At 30.8% G+C, this 11515-nt stretch overlaps 2 protein-coding genes across 2 annotated transcripts; both read left to right on the top strand.

Moving 5' to 3' along the window:
- Positions 1 to 5143: 5143 nt before the first annotated feature.
- HELRODRAFT_180252 (hypothetical protein) lies at positions 5144 to 6742 on the top strand (the record flags this gene model as incomplete). Its single annotated transcript, XM_009029573.1, has 7 exons — positions 5144 to 5209; positions 5388 to 5445; positions 5615 to 5646; positions 5792 to 5908; positions 6102 to 6172; positions 6418 to 6556; positions 6722 to 6742. The coding sequence occupies 7 exons, from the start codon at positions 5144 to 5146 to the stop codon at positions 6740 to 6742; spliced, it is 504 nt and encodes a 167-aa protein (XP_009027821.1).
- Positions 6743 to 7755: 1013 nt separating this feature from the next.
- On the top strand, positions 7756 to 9287 carry HELRODRAFT_180253 (hypothetical protein; the record flags this gene model as incomplete). Its single annotated transcript, XM_009029574.1, has 4 exons — positions 7756 to 8050; positions 8112 to 8315; positions 8424 to 8669; positions 9190 to 9287. 4 exons carry the CDS (start codon positions 7756 to 7758, stop codon positions 9285 to 9287), a joined length of 843 nt encoding a protein of 280 aa, XP_009027822.1.
- Positions 9288 to 11515: the final 2228 nt, after the last annotated feature.

Raw genomic sequence — 11515 nt, forward strand, 5'->3', positions numbered from 1 at the left:
TTTTTATTGGAATGGTTATATAGAGTTATATAGAGTTCCATAGAGTTATATAGAGTTATATAGAGTTATATAGAGTTATATAGAGTTATATAGAGTTATATAGAGTTATATAGAGTTATATAGAGTTATATAGAGTTATATAGAGTTATATAGAGTTATATAGAGTTATATAGAGTTATATAGAGTTATATAGAGTTATATAGAGTTATATAGAGTTATATAGAGTTATATAGAGTTATATAGAGTTATATAGAGTTATATAGAGTTATATAGAGTTATATAGAGTTATATAGAGTTATATAGAGTTATATAGAGTTATATAGAGTTATATAGAGTTATATAGAGTTATATAGAGTTATATAGAGTTATATAGAGTTATATAGAGTTATATAGAGTTATATAGAGTTATATAGAGTTATATAGAGTTATATAGAGTTATATAGAGTTATATAGAGTTATATAGAGTTATATAGAGTTATATAGAGTTATATAGAGTTATATAGAGTTATATAGAGTTATATAAAGCATAAATCCTATATAGATACCTTTTTTGAGTTTCTTTCCTTTGCCGACAGGTCGGCTTCTTTGCGTTTCTCTATTTTCATTTAAATTAATTAAATAAATAAGATTTTTCCATTTATTTAGGTTCATTTATGTTCATTCAGGTTCTTTCAGGTTTATTCATTCAGGTTGAAGCTTCCAGAGGAGTTCATCGTGGAAGATCAGAATGGTTGTGATGTCAGGCTACGTTCGTTCATTCAGTGGCAAAGAATGCACGCCTGGCTGTGGTTCGTTTTACGTTTTTTTTGCAGTTCCTTTTTTTGCCAGTTGGCTGGCTTTTCCGGCTGGCGGGTTTCACCGCGGCTCGTTTCTCTATTTTCATTTAAATTAATTAAATAAATAAGATTTTTTCATTTTATTCATTTCATTCAGGTTGTGGCTTCCGTAGGAGTTCATCATGGAAGATATCAGGCCACGTTCGTTCATTCAGTGGCAAAGAACACACGCCTGGCTGGGATACGTTTTATTCTTTTTTCTCTGTAATTTAACATTAAGTAAGAATGCATACACGCACACATACACACACACAATTACATTAACTAGCTATATAGGTAGGTTAGATAGGCATAATTTTAATTGTAGGTAGGATATATAGGAAGCATCCAACAGTAATGTAGTTGAATAGGTAGGCGCGTAAGTTTATCGCTTCTATTTTCTGTTGCACCCACATTACACGCATCAGCGTATTACACACACACACAAATACGTACATATACACATATGTTAGTATTTGAGCGTAATTTTATTTTCATTACACATTCTAATTTATTATTACTAAGGTTGAGAGTAATTTAATGCAATTCTAGGAACAATCTTGTAATGTAAATTAAAACGCTGTAAGTGTATCGATAGGTAGATTAATTATAAGTTTTATATTATTATTATGTTGGAGCCCAAGGCATTACGTAGGTGGTGGGGTGGGTGCCGAAAGGCCAATGAATTGGGCTCTTGAGTTTTGTAATTTTAGGTAAGCTAGGGCCGTAATGTAATGAATAGGTAGGTTAAGGCTACGTTGTAACATAAACTCATTAATAGATTTAGGGTTTAAGTTTTATATTATTATTACTAAGTTGGAGCCCAAGGCATTACGTAGGTGGTGGGGTGGGTGCCGAGAGGCCAATGAATTGGGCTCTTGAGTTTTGTACTTTTAAGTAAGCTAGGGCTTAATTGCAATGAATAGGTAAGTTGAGGGTACGATAGCCGATAGACTCTGAATTTCGAAGTCTGTTGTCAGAGGTAAGCCTTGGTGGCCAGTGGTGAACCGGCAATGGTTTACTATCCGGACGGCAATGGTTTACTATCTGCACGGTAATGATTTACTATGTGGCATGGCCATAGTCTACTACCCGCACGGCTTCCGGACGGCAAATGGTTTACTATCCGCACGGCAATAGTCTACTATCCGCACGGCAATGGTTTACTATCCGGTGCCCTGGCTGTCGGTGAGCCTCTGTGCAAGGATGGAGAATGAAGGGGGACTTTCGACTATCGTACCATTAACAATTTAATATAAATTAGCTAAAGTAATTGAATAGGTAGATAGGATTATTTTTATTAAGCAATTTGAGATGCAGGCACCGCTAAGCTTTCTGATGAGAATCTTCTGTTTATCTTTCTCCATCAACACTGGCTGTGTTTCAACAACAATCTCGAGGAGGACTGGCACCAGTTTTGGAAGACAACGTAGGAACCGGAAAGTATTCAACATTCTGCTTTTGTCGAATGGACGACGGTAAGTTTTTTTTACATTTTAATCTCTTTATTATTTTCAGTTATTATTTATTTGCCATTATTATTATTATTATTTGCCATTTCAATTTTATAATTTTGGTTCTAAGATTCTAACATTTATTTACTACTACGCTAATAAAAAAATTTGTCTACAGAATGATGGGAGGTGGGCAGTGGTGGGAGTCAGCACGTTTCAGATGGTGGTCTCATGATGATTTACGTATGATGATGTGGTGTAGGAAGAATCAGCGCGTTGGCTGTTCGACTGACACTAAGAAGTTCGGATGAAATCTTGTGTGCCGATCTGAATGTGGTGGTCGGTGCAATGGATTAAAGTAACAACGATTTTTGAAGTAAGGTTTAGTATCGTTTGTTTTATTTTTCTCATTCATTCATTTTTTCCCTCAATCTTTCAAATTATTCTTCCATTAATTGACGTTAATTCGTTCTATTCATTCATTCATTCATTCATTCATTCATTCTTTTAACTAATTATTTAATCATTCAGTTCATCATTTATTCGTTCGTTCCTTTGTTCCTCGATTTACCACTAAGCTAATAAAAATAACTTTTTACAGAATGATGAGAGGTTGGCTGTGGTGGGCGTCAGCACGTTTCACATGATGGTCTCATGATTATCGTTCCGATGACAATTTGAAGGAAACAACAAACGACGATTTTTGAAGTATGGTTTAGTTTTTTTTTATTTTTCTCATTCATTTTATCACTATCTTTCAAATTATTCCTCCACTAATTGATTCATTCTATTCATTCGTTAAATCATTCATTGATTGTTTAATTAATTATTCATTCATTCAACCAATCATTCAATCATTCAGTTATCATTTATTCGTTCGTTCCTTTGTTCCTTGATTCAGCAACACGCTAATTAAAAAAAGACTTGTCTACAGAATGATGAGAGGTGGGCTGTGGTGGGCGTCAACATGTTTCAGATGGTGGTCTCATGATGATCGTTCCGATGACAATTTGAAGATAAAAGAAAATTTGTTCTTGTACCATCGTACCATTAAAAGTACTCGAATTTGTCATCTCAATAAGATAAGTTCCCTTTTTTTCCAATGGCCTGTTTTTTACTTTAAAGAATTTTTTTTTCAATTTAGTGTTTTTCAGTATCCGGTCAAATTCATTCCATCGATGCGTGTCAGATGATGGTCGGTGCAATGGAGGTTCGTCCGTAGTGAGTGAAGAAGTTTTTGGAGAGTACACGCCCACACATTTACACACACACATCAATAAAACACACACATACACAACATCCATTCATTCGGTGTCGTTGTTGTTATGTTTTTCTTCAACTTTCTATTTTCTTTACCAGACTTAATTTAATTCGTAGGTAAGTTAGGGATTGAGATGAGTTGAACAATCGTAGGTAGGCTAGGGCTTTACATTAGTTACAAAGTTTCAAGTAAAATAAAAACGCTGAAATATGTAAAATAAAATACCTAAAACATGTAAAATTCCAAACAAAACGTAAAAAACATATTTGTAGGTAGGTGAGTTGACTACTATTCTTGCGACTTTTTACTAGTTTTTTGTGATGTGTTTGTTTTCGCTTCACAGCCCCACACCAACAAAACGAACTACATTTTATTCTCGTCGTCGCCTTAAATTTTACTTTTTTGAACAATCTTTTTAATAATGTCTATTTATTTATTCAATTATTTATTAAATGGTTTCTAGTTTTTTTAAATTTGGTTATATAATTTTTGGATATTTCTTGATTTAATAAAAGCAACTATTGTGTTTTTCTTTCTTTACTAAAATCTCGAAATTGTTTGTAGATCTGTACAGTTAAGTGTTTGTTCGAGTTTGAACAATCCTTGCAAATATTTTTCAAATGTGGTTCATTGATTGGTCGATTGGTTGGTTAATTATTTGATTGAATGAATGGTTGGTTGATTGATTGGTTGATTGATTGATTGATCTCATAGTATTGTATATATGAAAAAAAAATCCGATTAAGCCAACATACGGCTTTACTTGGCCACTGTATTTTACCAGACAAAAGCAATTTCTTTCTTTATATTGACAAAAATAATTGTGAAATGAATATATTGACTTATTTAAAGCATATATGTAAAAAAAACCGCCATGACACTGTTGTATGAGACCCAGTAAGCCACTGCAGTAAGCCAACGTATTATTTCAGCAACCATAATTTCTATGAGCACCAGCAGAATGTAAAATATTCATTGAATATAATGAAGATAGTTGTTCAAATAACAATTTTGATCTATTTAGGCCGTTTATTTCATGAGCAAACAAATTTTTAACATGATCGAATAGTGTAAAAAAGGGTGACTTTAGTTCAATCCTACTTAGCCAACCTTCGGCTTCAGTAAAAAGCCACCGGATTTCACAGGAACAAAAGTATAATTTTTATATTCAAATTAACAACAATAATTTAATAATACATAATTTTATTTAATAAAATCATAATTTTATTTAATAAAATTAAAGAGAATTACTACAATGTTTTAAGCATATTATGTCAAGTAAATATTTTAAATAGCTTGCTCGTTAAAATCCCTGCAATTTCGTAAGCCAATAATCCAAGCATGTCAAATAGCCCGACTCTTGACTCGAACGATAATAAATCACCTTCCAAATCTCTTCCGGAAGCAAGCTCCTTGTTCGACCGTTAAAAGTGAGCGAAGGCCGTTATATTTATTTTAGTTATGTGGTATAGACATAAACACACATATAGATGCTAATCGTTGCGGTCATTAGTCGAACAATGTTTACCAGTGCATCTATATTTCAAATGTTCAAGGAGAAAATTTGAGTTTTTATGAAAATTTCGTATAATAAAAAACTTAAAATTTAAGACATGGGTGGGGGTCAGAGTGTCCAGGAAGCTAGCAGCAATGAGGCCGATAATGATTCTATAATTGGGGTTTTGATTCCTTTTGTTTCACTTTCAGTATTTTTTTTGCCTTTTTATAATTAATTTTTACTAAGTTAACATTTAGTTATTGATTGATTAATTAAATTAATATTTTAATAAAAAGATTTAATATATATATATATATATATATATATATATATAAATTTAGTAATCAATTTCTTTCAAGATATCAGAAGCTGTGGCCAAACGTTTGCTTGGTAAAAATAAAGATGATGAGCAACCAGGTCTGGGTTGTATCTAATTTTTAAGATAATATATTTGTGACATCATTTTTTTGTATGTAAAAATTTGTGTATATATATTATAATGAATATTATTGTGCAATTTAATAATATAAATAATCACAACAGTAGTATATTTGAATTTGTATCAGTAATCTTTAAATCCCCATAGCTATAGCACAATCAGATGGAACAACTTCACAGGTAACAGTTATATCTTTTTTTAAATTCAAAAATAAAACTTTTTGCCAAAAAATTATTTTAAAATTTAATTACCCTCATCTGCCATAATTAATTATAATTATTATATTAATAATTAATTTAGAATAATAATTATTAATTTCAGCAGGTAAGTTCTTTCAGGCCAGTGTCACTAGAGGCAAATACATTGTACCTATCCAAAAAAGAACAGATTAAAGTTTTTGAAAATTATTATAAGCAGCAGTTGAAATCTCTTGAAGAACAGGTTAGGATATTATCTGTTTGTAATTCATTTATTTGTGCATTTAGTCATTCATTCATTTGCTAGTTCATAAATTTATTCATTTATTTATCATAATTTTTATGTGTTTTTGACACTATTCTAATATTTCAAATTTATTCTTTCTGTTATATTTCATTTAGTCAAAAAAATATTTTTTAATTTTTCACAAAAACAGAACAAAATACTGAAGGAAACAAGTCAGGCTCAGTTTCAGGCAGCTGTCAATGAGATCCATAAAAAATTTCCGTAATTATTCATTCATTTACTTCATTTTGCATCTTTTGATTAATTTATAAGTTTTCATTTAAATTTTGTGAAAAATATCTTTTGGCAAGATGTTTGTTTTTTATTGAAAATGGTTCTTTTTTAAATTATAAAATAATGATATCATTAATGTAAAAATGTTGATATGTTCGTTTACAAGTAAATTATTCATCTCATTATTATATTTAAACACTCAACAAATTGTTTCAATTAAACATTTTTGACAGCAAACCTTTAAGAAAGGACCCACTGTGTAAAGAGTTACAGAGTATTGTAGTTCAGTGTTACACTGATCATAAAGATTTGCCACTTGCATGCTCCCACGAAGTTAAATCATTTGTAGATTGCGTTCATAGGCAGAGTCAGGTCTTATATTTCTCTATTTTATTGTATTTTACTGCTATTTGTTTTATTAAATTGTATTTATTTTTGTATTTTCTTTGGCTTTATATTATATTTAAATATACTTTTTGTTGTTCGTAAGATAAATTGGCTCTGTTGTTTCATTGCTTTTAAATATTTTCATTTCAGAAACAGAAGATACCAGCTTAAATTTTTTTTTTTAATTCACACAATTCGGTGATCTTTAATAAATAAATTTGTTTTGAATATAAATTACGTTGTTGATTTTGTTGTTCTTTAGGTTAAATAAAAATTTCGAAATATTTTAATAAGTTGCCTGTTTTTGCATCTAAACATTTCTGATCGTCAAAATCAATTATGTATCGATTATGATTATTATTTTCATGGTGGCCCAAAAAGTCATATCTTCGGGTCTCCTAGCTTTTTGCTGAATAAACTCATTATTGAATTGAATTGAATGTTTGTATATCGTCTTCGTAAGTGCGGCTCACAAAAGTCAAGCAAGAGTACTCAATATAAAAACTGGGGGGTACAATGAAATGGGGCTATACACAAATGTCATAAATCTATGTTGACTGGGAATGTTATTTGGTGTTGACCGCGATCTCTTTTCACTGCAATCTTTCCAGTAATTGTTAGATTTTCCATTCTTTCTTAACGCATGATGTGGCTAAAAGTCTTACTGCCCCCGTCGGATTAACTAGTAATTTCCTCTTTTGATAACCTCATTTTCAAAATAACATAATTTTGTAATGAACGACTGTAGACATTTGTTTATGAAGTTTAAGAAATGGCGTCTTCTAACAATTTACCATTTCATTACAGTTTATAATGTTTCAAACCAAAGGGATCAAATTAAACATCAGAAACTCTAACCTGTTGTTTGAGAGCAAACGTTAAGGGAAGGTACGATTTGTGTTTTTTAATTTTTCAAGCCTTTGAATATTTGCTCAAAGGTGAATATAGTGTCGATACAGTGTTTCCTGGAAACAAGGTGAAAATGTTTGATTATTAAACATACGTCCTTTTGGCACACCGTCTCACGAATTGCAAATAAAAGGTTTTAAAATAGTGTTTGCACAAAGACTCGTTGCAGACAACAATGATGAAGTGAATGCATAGCTACAACGCTACAACAAATAAGTAGCGTGTCAAAGTAATATATTTGAAAAATTATTTACAACCGCTGAAAATTTGACAACATGATTAAATTAGTTTTTTGTGTAATAATAATTGCTGCGTGTGCATGTTCCAAATGTTTCACAAAATTCAAAAGAAGCGGGAAAAGTTTTTGCGCTTGTGATTTGCCATTTGCAAAGTTGAATTTCGCCAGCTCCTCGTCCAAGGAAGCGTTCATGTTGTGCTCGATGAGATGCTCACAAACGAACAATTGTGTGGCTTACAACTACTGGCTTCATTCAAATGACTGCCAACTTTTTGATGGAAAGTTGAGAAATTTTTCTGTGGTACCTCATTGCCATTATTTTTTCGAAACTGGTATTTTTCAATTTCATTAAAAATATTTTTAAATCATTATTAATTCCTAATTTGTTTGAAGCCCACCAGGCAGGTGTGCAGTTCAATCAGTCACTGCTGACAATAACGGTGGACGATGAACTGAGTGAATTCTACGTGAACGGAGACTCTGTGCCTATCCAATCGAACTTTCCAAATGCAAACACTTGGAAAAAGAATGACACATACGATTTAACTGGATCCATTTACGTACTGGCCATCCGGTCACACAACGTTAGGGATTTAGGTTTGTTCAACTCTTTTAGACTACTTTTACATCAAATGGAAAAAAATTATTTTTACCTAAACACTAAAAAATTATTCTCACCTAAACACTTATAAATTACAAAAACAGGGGGCTTGATAGCCAAAACACTGGACGATCACATCCTGACAAACTCAACATGGAAATGTCTCAAGGAAGCATATGACGGCTGGTACGAAGTCGGCTACGATGATTCGTCCTGGCCTGCTGCAAACAAGGGGAGGAGAAATGGAAATCTTGCAAACACCCCGAAAGAATTTCATCCAGCTTACTGGATCACTGAGCCAAAAGACACTTTTGGTGATTCCTACTTCTACTGCCGAAAGAATTTTATAGGTTATATTTACATAAATTCTTGAAGTTTTGGAAGTAATTCATCAAAATGTTGATAAAAATAACTTACAAGTTTATTTAAAGTTTTAAATAATTTATTTATTTCATTGATTGTTTTAAATTTTAGTTTAGTTTTTCAATTTTTATTACTTAAATTCGAATAAGATACATGACGTAATCTCATTCCCATTTCTTTCTTTATTAAATAACCTTACAGCGTTTTCTTACACAGAACGTAGTCCTACACATCAATCAATCAATCAATCAATCAATCAATCAATCAATCAATCAATCAATCAATCAATCAATCAATCAATCAATCAATCAATCAATCAATCAATCAATCAATCAATCAATCAATCAATCAATCAATCAATCAATCAATCAATCAATCAATCAATCAATCAATCAATCAATTAGCTTGTTATTAGAATACTACTCGCCAACAATTGAATGAAATTTCAAAATCACAGTGCTGTGCTATAAAATTGATGATTAAATTTAAATAATTTTTCAAACTCAGATTACATTAATGCGGCAAGCTGCGTGTTTGATGAGGACTATATGGAGATTATTGACCCGACCCAATTACAGATAAGACCTATCGTACCACTGAAATAACAATCATTCTTCTCATTATAAGCGTACCACAACTACTACACAGTGTTAAAGATCGGGTTTTGTGGAGGTCGGTGGTCTCCAATGTCCTGAAAGGATAAAGCACGAGAAAGAAGAAGATTAGCGGGCCTGGAAATATTAACGTCACATATTTTATTTTAAATCTTTTTATATAGTAGATGAATATTGATTGAAGATGATGTGTGTATGGCTAAATGATGCAGATACTCAAAAATCAAAGTTGAGTCTAAGTGCTATAGTTCAGTTCCTATATTATATATTATTCATTTTAAGTTCACTAAAATTTTATAGTACAACGTATAAAAGGTAATAAATGATTGATATCAATAATTTCTAAAAAAAAACAATGTAGAATCACGTGATTCATATAAACTACTTGTGATGATAAAAGTGTGTAATTGCTTGTACATTATTATATACACACACATACTATATTCAAATGTATATAAACACTTTCATATATATATATATAAACAAGTTTAACTATGTGTTCAAATATCCATGTATGTATGTATGTATGTATGTATGCATACATGCATGTATGCAAGCATGCATGTATGCATACATATATGTATGTATGTATGTATGTTTATTATTTTTATTATTATCAAAAGATTTATCTAGCGCTTGTTAGTTAAAATTCAAAAGCGCCATCAAAATAAAATAACACAAAATTAAACAAGATTATGTATGTATGTAATATATATACATATATGAGCAATGGTGTTTGTTGCTTGTATGCATATTTCTGGAAAGCATTCTAAGATAATTTCCATATAAGGGTATGCTTGGTGATGCGTATTAACCTTCAACGTCATCATCATCGGTATCATCATCATCTTTTCTTCTCTTTCGTCATCACCATCTTTCTCTCTCTCTCTCTCTCTCTCTCTCTCTCTCTCTCTCCTCATTATCTTACACATCACCTTCATCATCATTGTGAATAATGATTAAATTTTCCATTATTTTATTACGAACAATTTTTCATATTTTACTAAGTGAATATTTCTAAACAATCATCACGTTATGTTTGAGTGTATCATACTGATTTTGACTAGTTCAGTGGTATTGCATCGTATTGTATTAATCGTTATTAATTGATGTGATTCTTTTTCTTTCTTAATCTCAACAAATAATCCAAATAAAATTCATTTATAACATTTATTATTAACAACGTATGGATATTTTTTAATATTTTTTTTTCCAGATAAACTTTATTTATCGCTGAAGAACCAAGTTATTCAATTTAAGCACGCACAAAACGTATTGCGTTTCACATGTTGTTGTTGATGACGGTAATGATGTTGTTGTTGTTTATGAGGATTATGTTGTTGTTGATGATGCTGTTTATTGGCGCCGCTGAATTAATAACATCATTTTCAAGCAAAACTATTCGTATCTAGATAATTTTTTATTCACTTTTATTTAATGCGTCAAAATTTGTCAATTCGAATTACGTGTAATCAGCGTTACTCTCATGCACACTTTCCAGTTAAAATCTTTGATTCTTCCTGACGAAATATTACAAAACCCTTCTGAAAATAATAGACCTAACTCATTTTTCTTCCTGTCCAAACGAACGAACGAACGAACGAAAATACTTTATTTGAACCAACTGAAAGAAAAATTTAAAAGAAAATAAATCCATCAGACAGCTGATTCCGGAGACCACATAAGATAAAATAATCTTGTGAAGGCCACCGTGATCACTGAACAGTTAAATACAATTTATATACTTTTATTAATTAAACATAAATGAAAGATAAATGTAAATTTGATGGATTACATACATAAACCAATGTAACAAGCCCACGAAAACAAAATAATATCTAATACTATTTGTAATTAGTTAAACAACAGAAAAGAAATTAAATGCAAGTTTGATAGATAAATGTTACAATGTTACAGGTCCATTAATTAAAATAATAGTTCTCATGGTGGATCATATTTTATCAAAAATTTCTTCAAAAACTTTTTAAATGACTTCAAATTAGATATAATTTTAATGTCCTCTGGCAGAATTCCATCCCATATACTTGGGCCAATTACAAATATACTATGTTGGTAAATATTTAACCTATTTGGGTATATGTAAAAAATATTATTTTGCCTAGTCGATAAAGAATGAATGTTAGATCTTAGATGAAAACATTTAACAAAATAATTAGGTAATAAGTTGTTAATCAATTTAAACATAAAGATCGATGAAT

Source organism: Helobdella robusta, assembly GCF_000326865.2.
Source record: "Helobdella robusta unplaced genomic scaffold HELROscaffold_60, whole genome shotgun sequence".
Classification (NCBI taxonomy): Eukaryota; Metazoa; Annelida; class Clitellata; order Rhynchobdellida; family Glossiphoniidae; genus Helobdella; species Helobdella robusta.